Source organism: Triticum dicoccoides, chromosome 2B (assembly GCF_002162155.2).
Source record: "Triticum dicoccoides isolate Atlit2015 ecotype Zavitan chromosome 2B, WEW_v2.0, whole genome shotgun sequence".
Classification (NCBI taxonomy): domain Eukaryota; kingdom Viridiplantae; phylum Streptophyta; class Magnoliopsida; order Poales; family Poaceae; genus Triticum; species Triticum dicoccoides.
The window spans coordinates 809,656,312-809,672,367 of record NC_041383.1 but is presented as its reverse complement, the minus strand read 5'-3'; the positions used below and the strand labels follow the sequence as shown (position 1 = coordinate 809,672,367).

At 47.9% G+C, this 16,056-nt stretch overlaps 1 protein-coding gene across 1 annotated transcript; it reads right to left on the bottom strand.

Moving 5' to 3' along the window:
• Positions 1–13,631: 13,631 nt before the first annotated feature.
• LOC119366492 (oxalate--CoA ligase-like) lies at positions 13,632–15,582 on the bottom strand. Its single transcript, XM_037632237.1, has 2 exons — positions 15,291–15,582; positions 13,632–15,166 (listed from the first exon to the last, which is right to left on the bottom strand). Exons 1-2 carry the CDS (start codon positions 15,495–15,497, stop codon positions 13,763–13,765), a joined length of 1,611 nt encoding a protein of 536 aa, XP_037488134.1. The 5' UTR covers positions 15,498–15,582; the 3' UTR covers positions 13,632–13,762.
• Between the last annotated feature and the right edge of the window lie 474 nt (positions 15,583–16,056).

The following is a 16,056-nucleotide window of genomic DNA, read 5'->3' as shown; positions in this document are numbered from 1 at the left end:
TTCTCTTCCAATCCATGTTGGAAAACGTAGTAGAAAACAATTCGTCCTACGATCACCGAGTAACAATATGAAAATGCATAACGGATTTTGATCAACGATTGTTACCGACTCCGGGAGTGCAGCGGAAGTAGACGAGTCGGTGTAGATCATACTTGGAGTCCCTCGAATGTCGACGACGATCCCGCGAACCGCCCATGAACGATCCCTCGAACGGAAGACTGAAAGCACGGCCTCTCTACTTGGTTGCAAGCGTACGGTCTTCACGATCCGGTAACGCTTCGCTGTCCAGACCTAATCGTCGCCGGAGAATTAGAGGGAGGACTTTAGAACCGCATGCAGCTTCTAGTTATGAGGATCAGAGGTGGCTAGGCCTCGCTCTAATTAGTCAACCATGACCAACTAGAATGTGCACTAGATCAATTAGAGGAGGCTCCAAAACTTGTGCTAATCAATTGGGCACCAAACACCCACTATATATAGGTTAGAGGAGAGATGGAGGGGCTACCACCAAGGAGGGAAACCCTCCTTGGGGCTTCCAACTAAGGGGAGGAGGAGTAGGACTCCTCCTCTACTCCTATTCGGCCCTTCCTTAGGGAAGGGAGGCACTTTCCCACTTGGGCCTTTTTGGCCTAAGTTTCCTTCCACCTCTTGGCCTTATTAGGCTCATTGATATTAAATTGAATATATATAATTTAACATCCCCGGAAACATTTTCCGCCTAATCGTTAATACCCGATATTCACCGAAACCCTTCCAGTGAGCCCGAAACGCTTCTGGAACCTCTCGGAACTATTCCGGATATTAATAAAACAATTCCACAAATATATTCCCATCACTCCCATCACACTAGCACTCAGCAGATCGTGATAACCTTAAGCTTGTGACTCCGTAGGTTCAGTAAATCATAGACATGAACGAAACCACTTCATTCAATGACCGATAGCGGAACCGTGGACATCCATATCGGTCCTTATGATTACATGTATGATATTCGAGTGAACCTTTGGTTATCATGTGATGTTCCCTTTGCTTCGCGATACTTTACAAAACCCGGTGTGCATCGTTATCCTCCAGAGTCATCACCATGCTCACTACCGTTGCTTGAGTTACCAGTTTTGTTCTTCTTTCTCGTCGATGTGTTCCGGCATCCCCGTGACGTAGTCACCTGTGTATGGCCAGACGATGATGGATGCCGTCAGACCAAGAGGTCCCTAAGAATATATCACTATCATCAGAGGAGCAAATCCCACTCTCGAGCTATCCAGTCACTTGTCAAATTTTCCGGTGAACCTGAAAGTTGTCGTTATGATCACCTTGTTACAGATAATATTTGAGCAACCTCAAATCCTACTATATAGTAGGAAGTGACCGAGACACTCTCATGGTCTGAGGAACTAAAACACATGCTAACACTCTGTGTTATAACATGTGATTTTAGACGATATAATCACAAAGTATAACATACAAGAATTGGGTCGATTCAATATGATTGTTCGTCTAACGTCATATCCTCAATGTTGGTTTAGGACTATGGTTATACTTAACTGAAGGAAATATGCCCTAGAGGCAATAATAAAGTTGTTATTTTATATTTCCTTATTCATGATAAATGTTTATTATTCATGCTAGAATTGTATTAACCGGAAACTTGATACATGTGTGGATACATAGACAAAACATCGTGTCCCTAGTATGCCTCTACTTGACTAGCTCCTTGATCAAAGATGGTTAAGTTTCCTAACCATGGACATGAGTTTTCATTTGATGAACGGGATCAGATCATTAGTGGAATGATGTGATGGACAAGACCCATCCGTTAGCTTAGCATAATGATCATTTATTGCTACTGCTTTCTTCATGTCAAATACATATTCCTCCGACTATGAGATTATGCAACTCCCGGACACCATAGGAATGCCTTATGTGCTATCAAACATCACAACATAACTGGGTGATTATAAAGATGCTCTATAGGTATCTCCAAAGGTGTTTGCTGGGCCCTCTCGGTAATGCACATCATATGAAGCCTTGCAAGCAATGTGACTAATGAGTTAGTTGCGGGATGATGCATTACGGAACGAGTAAAGAGAGTTGCCGGTAACGAAATTGAACTAGGTATGAAGATACCGATGATCGAATCTCGGGCAAGTAACATACCGATGACAAAGGGAATAACGTATGTTCACATAGCGGTTCGACCGATAAAGATCTTCGTAGAATATGTGGGAACCAATCTGAGCATCCAGGTTCCGTCGTTGGTTATTGACCGGATAGGTGTCTCGGTGATGTCTACATAGTTCCCGAACCCATAGGGTCCGCACGCTTAACGTTCGATGACGATATGTATTATATGAGTTATGTGTTTTGGTGACCGAAGGTTGTTCGGAGTCCCGGATGAGATCACGGACACGACGATGAGTCTCGAAATGGTCTAGAGGTAAAGATTGATATATTGGAAGGTAGTATTCAGACACCGGAAGGGTTCTGGAGTGTATCAGGTATATTCTAGAGTACCAGAGGGGTTACCGGAACCCTCCGGTGGAAGATATGGGCCATATGGGCCATAGGATGGAGGCACACCAGCCCACAAGGAGTATTGAAATGGTCTAGAGGTAAATATTGATATATTGGAAGGTTGTCTCAAAATAAAATATTGGAAGGTAGTATTCGGAGACCAGAAGGGTTCCGGAGTGTATCGGGTGTTGGAAATATGCCCTAGAGGCAATAATAAAAGGATTATTATTATATTTCTTTGTTCATGATAGTTGTCTTTTATTCATGCTATAATTGTATTATCCGGAAATCGTAATACACGTGTGAATACTTAGACCACAACATGTCCCTAGTGAGTCTCTAGTTGACTAGCTCGTTGATTAACAGATAGTCATGGTTTCCTGACTATGGACATTGGATGTCGTTGATAACGGGATCACATCATTAGGAGAATGATGTGATGGACAAGACCCAATCCTAAGCATAGCACAAGATCATATAGTTTGTTTTGCTAGAGCTTTTCCAATGTCAAGTATCTTTTCCTTAGACCATGAGATCGTGTAACTCCCGGATACCGTAGGAGTGCTTTGGGTGTACCAAACGTCACAATGTAACTGGGTGACTATAAAGGTGCACTACAGGTATCTCCGAAAGTGTCTGTTGGGTTGACACGGATCGAGACTGGGATTTGTCACTCCGTATTACGGAGAGGTATCACTGGGCCCACTCGGTAGTGCATCATCATAATGAGCTCAAAGTGACCAAGTGTCTGGTCACGGGATCATGCATTACGGTACGAGTAAAGTGACTTGCCGGCAATGAGATTGAACGAGGTGTTGGGATACCGATGGTCGAATCTCGGGCAAGTAACATACCGTCTGACAAAGGGAATAGTATACGGGGTTGCTTGAATCCTTGACATCGTGGTTCATCCGATGAGATCATCGAGGAGTATGTGGGAGCCAACATGGGTATCCAGATCCCGCTGTTGGTTATTGACCGGAGAGCCGTCTCGGTCATGTCTGCATGTTTCCCGAACCCGTAGGGTCTACACACTTAAGGTTCGGTGACGCTAGGGTTGTATGAATATGAGTATGCAGCAAACCGAATGTTGTTCGGAGTTCCAGATGAGATCCCGGATGTCACGAGGAGTTCCAGAATGGTCCGGAGGTAAAGAATTATATATAGGAAGTGCTGTTTCGGCAATCGGGAAAGTTTCGGGGTCACCCGGTGTTGTACTGGGACCATCGGAAGGGTCCCGGTGGTCCACCGGGTGGGGCCACCTATCCCGGAGGGCTCCGTGGGCTGAGGTGGGAGGGGAACCAGCCCCTAGTGGGATGGTGCGTGTAACGCCCCGAGACCGACGCTCCAGAAGACTTCCAGCTATTCCGAGTTTCGTCGTGTGATTTGTTTTATTTGTTGCATTCATCCTTGCATCATGTGCATTGCTTCATGTCATCATGCCATCATATCATTAATTTTTAAAACCTCAACTAAATAAATTGTATGGATTTTTTCGATCCATTTAAATCGAGGGACTCACATGGTGACTTCTCTTTATAACATATCCTCTAATATTAGGGAGCTATATTAAATATTCCACTAATTCGGAATCACCCATAAACACACTTACAAATAATTTCGTTCCTTTTCTGCTTCAAGTTTGGTCTCCAACCTTGCCAATATTTATTTCATCATTTTTCGGAGCTCCACCAAAAATCCGAACATTTTTGGACCTTCCCAAACCTCACTTCCTATTCAAATCATTTGAATTTAAATCAAATGAGTTTGAATTTAATCTTTCAATCATGCCTCTTTCTATTTTTCTTGGTACGAGCATATTTTTGTGAGTCCAAGGAAATTATCCCCTTGCGCATTTTCTTTCCCTAACCCTCCTTTTCTTTTCTTCTCTCTTTTTGCTTTTCTGCTAAAGTAAATATAGGAGAGAGAGAAGAGAAGCCCAGCCGGCCTCTTGGGCCTGTCTAACCAGGCCGGCCCATTTGCCTGGAGGTCCAGCCCACCTAACCCCTTCCTAACCCTAGCCTCGAAGGCCAGCCCAGCCTCTCTCCCTCGACTCCCTCCAGCGCCGCCGCAATGCTCGATCCCATCTCCTTCCTCTCGCTCGAAGCCCCTCCTCTCGATCCCTTTTCCCCTTCGTTCTCCTCCTGGCGCCGCCACTCACAGGGAGAGAGAGGAGCAGAGCCCTCGCGCCGCCCCTCCCCTATGCTTCTCCCGCATCAAGCGCGCGTCCCCGCCGGCTCCCGTCGCCCCTGCCTCGACGCCTGCTTCGCCTCCTTTGCCCCGTCGCGTCGTTCCTCAAGCTCCCGCGCCCTGTTTCTCCTCCCGCGCCGACGCCCTCCTTCGGCTGCTCGCGCCTGCAGCTCCGTCCGCGAGCTCGTGCAGCCATGGCCGTCACAGGAGCCTCGCGCCCGACCCCCTCGCTGAGGCCATGGATGTCCGCGGCCCCGCCTTCCTGCACCTCCACACGCCGCCCGCACACGCCACCAACCGCTGCTCCGCCTCCATCGAGCTCCATCCCCTACTGTCACTGGATCGCCAAGATGCAACCCCGACCCCGTCGGCCCCTTCCTCGTACAACGCTCAAGCCTTCATGCCCGAGGCCTTCGTCATCTCTCTGTGTTGCGCTGCGTGCGACCCTGTCAGCCACATGGTCGCCACCTCTGCAGCCTCCTGCTGCTGTTTCGTGCACCTTCGCTGCCGGTTGGCGTTGACGCAAGACCAACGGCTTCATCGTCGTTCGCCTACATGCCCGAACCTCGAAGATCCCATGGAACGCCAAGTACCCCTACGCACGAAGACGCCAAGTTCGTTTCGGGATTCATCAAGTACCGCTACCGACGCCGCGAACGACTACTTCCACGACGTCCCGTGAACGCCTACTTCCTCTACGAAACGCGTTCCGCCCCGAATGCACGCTTCGAAGGTATAACCGCCGAGAACGACCGCCGTGGAACGAATGCTTTGTTGTATGAGATGCTTATGTTTGCACCGTGTTCGAAATTGTTGCGTGCATGTTTCACCTCGTTGCCATGCCACCATCTTGTGGGAACCCGGTATCCGGGATCACCCCACCTTCTATCGCATGTCACGCTCTCGTCACTTTTCCTTTTGCACCGGTATCTCCATGAGCTATCGGGACCGGAATGTTGCCGTGGCACCATTTTTGTTTCGCCGCCGTGGCACCCTTTTTGTTCCGCCATGGTGACCAAATGCTTCATAACATGCTCATGTCAACATTTTCATAAAATTGCATAAAACTTGTATATGTCATCCGCATCATGATAACAACATTTAAAATGTTTAAACTTGTTGTTGCATTAAATTGCTAAATGCATATGGGGATTTACCGGATTTGTTGTTTTTATATCCGGCCCCATTTAAATTGTTTAGATGGTATAGTTTATATTATGCTTCACCTCTTGCCATGTTTAACAACAGTTAATATTGTTGGGTAGCTTAAACGAGAGATAACTAAATAATTGATGTGGTGTTCCGTCAACATGCACCTCGTTGCATATTGAGCTCCACTTAACTTGTAGTATTGTTTGTTGCACTTTGCCATGCCATGCCTCATTAAACCGGACATGCATCATACTTGTTTGTGCATCATGACTTGTTTATGCTTGTGTGTTTACTATGTTGTTTGTTTCTTTCCGGGTTGCTTTTCTCGTTAGCTTCGGTTTCGTTCCGGAGTTGTGAGGATTTGTTCGTCTACGACCGTTTGTCTTTTTCTTGGATTCGTTCTTCTTCCTTGCGGGATCTCAGGCAAGATGATCATACCCTCGAAATCACTACTATCTTTGTTATGCTAGTTTGCTCGCTCTTTTGCCATGCCAATGCTACGATGCCTATCATTTGCTTGTCAGCCTCCCAAATTGCCATGTCAAACCTCTAACCCACCATGTCCTAGCAAACCGTTGATTGGCTATGTTACCGCTTTGCTCAGCCCCTCTTATAGCATTGTTAGTTGCAGGTGAAGATTGAAGTTTGTTCCTTGTTGGAACATGGAGATGTTGTTCCTTGTTGGAACATGTTTACTTGTTGGGATATCACAATATATCTTATTTAATTAATGCATCTATATACTTGGTAAAGGGTGGAAGGCTCGGCCTTATGCCTGGTGTTTTGTTCCACTCTTGCCGCCCTAGTTTCCGTCATATCGGTGTTATGTTCCCGGATTTTGCGTTCCTTACACGGTTGGGCTATAATGGGAACCCCTTGACAGTTCGCCTTAAGTAAAGCTTCTCCAGCAATGCCCAACATTGGTTTTACCATTTGCCACCTAGCCTTTTCTTTCCCTTGGGTTCTGCAGACTCAAGGGTCATCATTTTTTTAACCCCCCCCCGGGGCAGTGCTCCTCTGAGTGTTGTTCCGAACTAGAGCCCTGTGCAGCGCCCCCTCGGGGAAACTCGAGGTTTGGTTTTAGTTGTACGGATTGCTCATCTGAGTGTGCCCTGAGAAAGAGATATGTGCAGCTCCTATCGGGATTTGTCGGCACATTCGGGCGGTGTTGCTGGTTTAGTTTTACCCTGTCGAAATGTCTTGTTGTACCGGGATACCGAGTCTGATCGGAGTGTCTCGGGTGGAGGTCTATTCCTCCGTTGACCGTGAGAGCTTGTCATGGGCTAAGTTGGGACACCCCTGCAGGGTATTATCTTTCGAAAGCCGTGCCCGCGGTTATGGGCAGATGGGAATTTGTTAATGTCCGGTTGTAGAAAACCTGAAGTTGACCTTATTTAAAATACATCAACCGCGTGTGTAACCGTGATGGTCTCTTCTCGGCGGAGTCCGGGAAGTGAACACGGTGTTGGAGTTATGCTTGACGTGGGTTGCTATAGGATCACTTCTTGATCATACTTTTATCGACCGTGCTGTGCCCTCTCTTCTCGCTCTCTTTTGCGATTGTGGCCACCATATATGCTAGTCGCTTGCTGCAGCTCCACCTCATTACTCCATCCTTCCTATAAGCTTAAATAGTCTTGATCTCGCGGGTGCGAGATTGCTGAGTCCCCGTGGCTCACAGATACTTCCAAAACCAGTTTGCAGGTGCCTATGTTACCGTGCAGATGACGCAACCAAGCTCAAGGAGGAGCTCGATGAAGATCTTGCCCTTTGTGTTGTTTCGTTCTAGTTGATCAGTAGTGGAGCCCAGTTGGGGTCGATCGGGGACCTTTGTCGCATTTGGGGTTCTTCTTTTATTTTGGTTCCGTAGTCGGACCTTGATTGTATCTGGATGATGTAATGCTTTATTCATGTAATTGTGTGAAGTGGCGATTGTAAGCCAACTATGTATCTCTTTCCCTTATGTATTACATGGGTTGTGTGAAGATTACCTCACTTGCGACATTGCTTTCAATGCGGTTATGCCTCTAAGCCGTGCTTCGACACGTGGGAGATATAGCCGCATCGAGGGCATTACAAGTTGGTAATCAGAGCCTTCCCCGACCTTAGGAGCCCCACTGCTTGATCGTTTTTAGCGACCGAGTTGTGTCTAGAAAAATATTTTGAGTCATTTAGGATTATATATATCGGAGAGTTAGGAATTCTTTTTACTCCCCAGTCTCTTCATCGCTTTGGTAAGGCATCCTGACGTAGAGTTTTGACTCTTCTCTTCTCAAATTTCACTAAAAAAAATTTTAGGATCACGCGGGTATCTTGGAATCGTTCCGATGGTTTTATGATGAGAACATTGTCTTGGTGCCTCCTGTCAGGGGTTTGGTGGAAGTGTCCCGGGGAGTTGAGCTCTGAGGTGTTGTCGTCATAATTTTATCGTTGCAGTTCTGGAATACCTGAGTTTAGCACGCCGACATCGAAAATCTCTTTTATGCAGTTGTTGGTGAGATAACCCCGATAACCCAGTACTGAGGTGAGTACGGGAGTATTGCCATGACTTGTATAACGGATGCTTTTCAAAGGTTGAGGTAGACGATTTCCGAAGGTTTCTTGGTTATGTGTTGAAGGATGGATACAGCTGGATGTAGGATTTGTTAGTTTTGGGTGAGATATTATGCTTCCCCTGTATCCCCAACACCTGATTGCATAACCTGAAAATTTCGGGAGTTTCATAGGTGGGAATTCAAGTAGCTCTTAGGATATCTTTCCGACGGATGTATGATATGAAATTGGGGTTCGACGTCTAGTGGTCCGCCTATTCACGGTCGATTTTACAGTGGTCTCGTTGTGTCTTAAAGAGTCCTTGGCTATGCCGACTCGGGGACGCTTCGTATGTCATGTGCACTGCCTTGTACATGATGGTGCTGTACGATCGAGCCCGTGTAGGCCCCACCACGAAAACTTCGGACGAAATCTCTATCATATGTTTGTTCTGGCTTATTCTGCAAGCCAGTCCTTTGTTTTTGTTTTGAGTTGTGGTATTCGAGTTGCTTCAATGTCAAGTGTTGATTCCATACCTTCCCCAAATGGTGTTCTCATATTCCTATGTGAATACTAATCCTTCTTGATCATCGAGTCTGTCTTGTCAATCCTTTTTTTTAACCGGTGTGTCTCTCCTCAAGTGGATCCGTTCACGTCAACATTTGCAAGATCATTTATCACTTCTTCTCAACGGTGTTTGTTTCATCCGTCTCCAAGTTGCCTTTGTTTTTCCCACCCTCCCTCCCTTTTGTTTTTCTTCAAGGACTAAGATTTCTTCTTCAAGTATCCATTTTATTGATGGGAAGTTTCTCCATTCTTTTCCGTCAATGTTCTTATCCGGTGATTCTCATGAAGATTCTAATGGAGCTTCAAGTTCGTCATTCCTCGTTCTTTTCTTCTCCGGTGGATTTAATTCAAGCTTTGGTATTAAGCATACTCCTTTTCTTTTTTTTTCCAATGCTTTTCTTATGCCGGTGCACCTCTTAATCATCCATCTCTCGCTATTAAATTGTTCCGGAGTGCTCAAGATATCTCGAAGATTCGTGTTTCCACTCTGCATTCGTTCAAGCTCTTTCGAGATTGGTATCTCATTCAAGTCATTTAAATCAACCGGTGCAACATCTCTTTTAAATCTCTTCAACGGTGTTCTTTTGAGTGGGCCCTAACCCACAGGTCTTTTCCCAGGATCTTACCTGACTCTTCTATTTTCCCAGAGCTATCCTAAATTCTTCTCCAAGTTTGACGTAAGAATGAGTTATCATTAGTCAAATGCTTTTCTCCAAGATCTTTCAAATTCTTTTCATAGTTGGCTCAACCTCTTCGCTTTTGATTCTTCCGGTGTGCCTCAATAATTCTTGGTGGTGTTTCTCGTTGTCATTCTCATCATTTGAAGACCGAAGAAGAGTTTCTCTTTAATCTTGCTCTATTCTCTTCAAGATTCATGATGCTAGCTTGTTGCCATCCTCTCATAATTGTTTTCGATTGTGAGAATCTTTTTCACCCATCAGGAGATATTCAAGAGTCTTCTCAGTTTGTCATCCGGAGTCCATCAATTCAGGTTTATTCATTCTCAGCCGTCAGTTATCATTCTCCTATCTTGCCGGTGCATCTATCGAATATCCTCTAATCAGTTCTTGATCTCTTTGTTCTCATGTATCTAGTTTGTCTCAAGCACCTTCGTTCATTTGCTAATTCTTACCGGTGATGCACCCCTACTTCGATCATTTTCAATTCTTACGGTGGTTCTTTCAAGATCTATCTTCCTTGTTCATCATATCAATTCATTTGTTGTTCCAATCCTACCGGTGGTTCGTTGAAGACCTTCTCAAGTTTACGCTATATCTCTTTTAATCCTTTCTACGAGAATAAGTAGTATGCCAAATCCGTTGATTGTCGTCAATTTAATTGGTGAAGGATAAGCATAACATAATTCTTATTCTTGTTCATCCAAGTGATTAATTCTTTATTCCGGAGGCCCTTAAAATTCTCGGTTTCATTTGTTTCATCTTCTCTTTTTCCCGGAGTTCCAAGCTCTAATTATCACGGAGATCCATCTAAATCATTGCAAGGATTCACCTTGTGTTTTCAATTTCTCTTTCTTTTCATTCCTTTTGTTTACCGGAGTTCTTCATGGAGGTTCTACATGATGGTTCATCAAGGATTTAATTCCCTTCTCAAAGTTTTCATCGAGATTCTTTCCTAAGGAGCTCAAGCTTTCTTCATATGGTAATCCGGAGTGCAATTCTTTCTACCATATTTTGGAGGTGGTATTATGTCATTCTTGATAATTTGAGTTCATGTTCCATGATTCACATGTTGTTAAGAATGAGTTATTTTTAAATCCATCAACCTCGTTGTTGGAGTTATCTTGTGTCATATTTCACCTAAAAGCCTTCCATTGGGAATGTTGCTATTTGTGGTGCTTGCCAATGATCCAAGTTATCTCTTTATCATCTTGGTGGAAGAAGTTTTCATCTCTTCGTTGATCTCAAGCAAGCAATTGTTTCCGTTAGTGGCCGGTTGTCACCTCATAATTTTGAGATGTTTTCCATAAGCCCACTACAAGCTTGTGCTTTTCGTTGTTGATGTGACATGGACAAGAAACTCTTCTTGACATTTTTCATATTAAACTGCTTTAGTATTCAATCGATATGTATTTTGGCTAAGTCCGATTAGACACTATTACCTCCATAGATCATTATGTCTAATACCAAGACTATTCATTGCTTAAGTATTTTACTGAATAACTAGTTTCAATAAAGTCTTAATCAGTGTCAAGAAAATAACTTCTAATCAACAATATGTCATGTACATATAGTGTTTAGAAATATTATCATGCTCCCACTTCCTTTCTTGTAAATAAAAGCATTTTCGCTTTACTCGATGAAATCAATTTATTTGACCATTTTACCAGTACGAAGATTCCAACTCTATTATGCTTGGTTCAGATCATTATAAGATATCTTGAAGTTTGCATACTTACTAGCATCCTCTGGATCGACAAAATTACCTTGCATCGTATCAAATATACAAACTTGGTTCTATTTCCATCTCATGGGAATCATTTTGACATCCATCTGCTTTGTCTTATAATTGAAATATTTAATAATTGCTAGTTTAACCCGAAATGACTTTAAGCATTGCTATGATGAGACAATCTCGTCATAGTCAATTCTTTGATCTTGTCATAAGATATTCATAACAAGCCAAGCATTATAAAACATTTTTATGTTTTTCAGTTTACAGTTTCATTACTATTCTTTAGACTCTAAGTCTTTCGAAGGGTTCATCAAGTTCTAAGCTTGAATTGTGTGAATGGATACTATTTCGGATTATGATGGCATATAGCCAATTTCCGGAGTCAGGGCCCATCAACACTTCTCTGTGAATTATAGGTTCATTGTTTGCCCAACAATATTTCGTCTGCATACCACAAAGGCCAGCACGAATTTTCCAACCTATATAGTTCAGCTACAAGTTCGACCGTAGTCTCTATATCTCATGTAGAGGCTTTCATATCAGTCGCGGTGAGAAATTCTAGAAATAGTTCCAGTGTTTCTTTTTCTTTGAGCTGATTATGAAGATTATGCAATCTTGTCGAGTTGCACTGTCCCCACGCTCACTCTTTTGTAGAAGATTATGCAAAGCGCCCTTCTCCCTCTTAGTTTGCATCCACACCCTCCTCCTCTGATACCGTCGTTGTACATCTCCGGCTGCCGCACGTGTATTGCCGGACGTCTGCAACCAGGTACACTCCGCCTCCTTGTCGACAACGTCCATGGCGGATACCACGCCCTGCAGGTGTTCGGTCAAGTTCCATAGAGCTTATTTTCAAACGCCGTGTCGTTTTTCTAGAGTACGAAGGATGGTGGAGTAGTCGGCCAGACCCGTCGTCGACCCGATATTCTGATACGCTGAAGTGTACAGGTGATTTTATTTGCATGGTGAGGAGAATGAGGGCCCTGGTTATTGAGCAAGCAAGCATGCATGGTGTGCCCGCACCTTTCCCTAGCCCGGATCAATGGGACCGAATATCTGAGGGAATTAGTATTTGTTAGTCCAAGGTAAGGAGATGTCGACATTGGCACTGGTCCAGGCACGGCACGGCACCACAAAGAAAGAAGAGGAGGAGATCGAGCACTGTGGGCGAATGGCCACACGTCACGCGCTCTTCCACCCACCCATGAGAGCCACGGCAAACGAAACTAGTCCAGTAAAGGTGACGGAGATCAATCAGCAAATGCAAAAAGGAAGGGACGGGAGCAAGCAACGTAGACGTAGTACGTACGCGATGCCCGTACGCGTAACGTTTGTCCGTTGAGTGTGTGGAGGGAGAGATGGGCGCATCTGGTGAAGGCCCCTGGCGGTCGTATCCGTTCTCGTCCCCGGTTCCCGCTTGCCCAAAACACTGCACGATCTTTCTCCACATTTTTTCCCGTCTCGGCTAGTGCAGAGCAGCAAGCTAGTGGAGTATAGTACTATGAAACAGAGCCCTCATCATTGAGCTATCGCCGAACGTATCAGATGCTATGCCTACCTTTTTGTTTTTAATATACAGCAATGCTATACGGACGACAAAGACAGACGATTCATGCACGACGGTGAAATCCAGCCGCGCATGCATGTGTACAGGAGAGCTAATGGCCGCCCGATTTTTAATCGTCTTCACATCGTCTACACTTTTGTCGTCCGTACAGCATTTCCGTTTAATATATAATCTACGCTCTTATATTATATCAGTTTGTTCACATCTAGATGCTTTTTAAGAATGTCACATAAAAGCTTGCACAAACATATAATGCAGCAGCAAAAATAAAAAAAATAGAAAAAAAAACCACAAACTAAGGAGACATCAGGTTAAATGAGTGAACATCAGTTTAGATGTGTCCTAGACAGACCCATATTATATGGCGTGACGGAACGGAATCGGATATTACAGCCGATTAGTATAGTTTTGGTTAGCCGGGCGTGGTAAAAAAAAGGTTAGTGGCCGGCGCCCCCTCACGTGCGGCAGGGTGCCGTTCGGCGATTGACAGGTGGGCTCGCTGTAAATCAGCCCCACATGCTAGTGTCCCCAACGGCGTGTAACGTACGTCAGGGGAGCTGCTTCCCTCACGGGCTCCTCTCCACGGGTGCAGCTTCGTGTCGGGTTCCTTCAGAGAAAAGAATGACGTGGGTGACACGACCATGGTTTGTTCGTCGGCATGCACTGCGGTGAAAAGTGTAATCTTTGCTCAATCAAATCAACAACGGTCTCCAATGTCATGTGGCGCGCAATTTCATTATCATTATCAATCCCCTGTTTTGTCTATGTCGACGTAAACAAACAGACAAAAGACGACGACGTGATCGATCGACGGACCGACGATCTCTTCTAGGCCTTGGCGGCGGCGGCGGCCGCGGGCACGAAGAAGTGCTGCGCGACGATGCGTCGCTGGATCTTGCCGGTGGCCGTCTTGGGCAGGTCGGCGGCGATGTACACCTTCTTGGGCACCTTGAACGCCGCCAGGTTCTTCCGGCAGAAGGCCACCACCTCCTCCTCCCCCAGCGCCACGCTCGTTCCCTCCCGGGGGATCACCGCGCAGTGGATCTCCTCGCCGTATTTCTCGTCGGGGACGCCGAACGACACCGCCTGCGCCACGTCCGGGTGGCCCAGCAGCACCGAGTCCACCTCGATCGGCGAGATCTTCTCGCCGCCCCGGTTGATGAGCTCCTTGATCCGCCCGACGAGGGAGAGGTACCCCTCGCCGTCCATCACCCCGATGTCCCCCGTGTGGAACCACCCGTGCAGGAACGCCGCCTCGTTCGCGCCGGGGTCGGCCGTCTTGTACCCCGCCGTCACGTTCGGCCCGCGGATGCACACCTCCCCGCGCTCGCCGGCGGGGACCTGGCTGCCGACCTCGTCCAGCACCGCCACCTCCAGCGACCCCGCCGCGCGCCCCACGGACCCCGACTTGCGCGCCCCGTCCTGCGGCAGCGGGTTGGAGGTCATCATGTGGGAGGCCTCCGTCATGGCGTACGCCTCCAGCACCGGCGCCCCGAACGCCGCCTCCAGCCGCTCCAGGATCACCGGCGCCAGCGACGCGCTGCAGCTGCGCACGAACCGCAGCGCCGGGTACCGCGGCTCCGGCAGCGACGCGTGCCGGTCCAGGATGATCTGGTGGATCGTGGGCACCGCCGTGTACCACGTGGCGCCCGCCGCGAGCATGTCGCCCCAGAACGTGGACGCCGAGAAGCGGCCGGCGGCCGGGAGCGCCACCGACGCGCCGGACGCCAGAGAGGACAGCAGCGCGCACATGAGGCCGTGCACGTGGAACAGCGGCAGTGTCACCACCGTCGCGTCCGTCTCCGCGAACCGGTACACGGCGCGGATGTTCTGGACGGAGGCCGCCAGGTTGCGCTGCGTGAGCGGCACCCCCTTGGGCCGGCTCGTCGTGCCGGAGGTGTGCAGGAACAGGGCCACGTCCGACGGCTCGTTGCCTCCGTCCTGATGGACGGTGCCGTTGTTCTGGGGCGCGGGGTGGTTATCTTGGATGTCCCCGGCAAGGCCGGTGAGGCCGAGCGGCCCTGCTGCGTCGGTGAGCGTGGCGGCGACGGCGTGGGGCAGGCCGAGCTTGGCGGCGGCGGCCTGCGCGGGCGCGTTGCCGTCGGCGCCGGTGACGAGCAGGCGCGCGCCCGAGTCGGAGAGGTAGAACTCGAACTCGTCCTGCGTGTAGGCCGGGTTGAGCGGCGCGGCCACGCCCCGCGCGCGGATCACCGCCAGGAACACCACCACCAGCTGCACGCACATCAATCATCAATCAACACACGAATTGAGAAACAGAGCCGCCTGAGACGACGATCCATCCATTGACGGATGGTTTTGTTCATATATAGGCGGTTATTAATCAAGAATCGGTTACCTCGACGGTGTTGGGGAAGCAGAGCGCGACGGTCTGGCCGGGGCGGAGCCCGTGGGCGCCGGCGGCGAGGCGCGCGGCGGCGGCGTCGACGAGGGCGTCGAGCGCGGCGTGCGTGAGGTCGATCTTGCCGTGGACGGCGATGGCGCGGCGGTCGGGGAAGGCGGCGGCGGCGGCCTTGAGGAGGGAGGTGAGCGTGAGGGCCTCCATGGATGATGGATCCGGCTTAGCGATGATGCGTGGAGTGCGCCAATGTGTTGCGTTGGTTTCCTTTCTCTTCTGACTGGCTGGTGTCGTCCGATGGTGCCGGTTTATAAACGGAGCAAGAGCCACGGAGGCGGTTTCGCTTTTGGTTCGCCTCGTCAGCTCGCCGGCGGCTGGTGGACGCCGGTCCGGGGCCCGCCGGGAGATTTGCGGCGGTTGTTAATCTGCGATGGGGACTCGTCTTCTTCCTCTTGGCAGGGCAGCAACCCAAATCAAATCCAAACTTTGTTACTAGCTGCTGGATCATGTACTTAAAACGGAAGGATCATAGGAAGTCTCTTGTGGCCTACTACAACTTTGGTCTTTGGGGTAACGTAACGGAATCGGGGACGTGTGAAAAACAGAAAAAATCGTCTTCTGGTAGTAAACGTATGGCCGCGATTTGAGACGTGGCGGTGCCGATGATGTGTGTTTGTTGACGTGTTACGAGTTTTCTCTGTTTAATGTGCCAAGTGTCGCGACGGCCGCGTTGCAGAGTGATGGTAGCTCTCTTTGGACCTTCCAG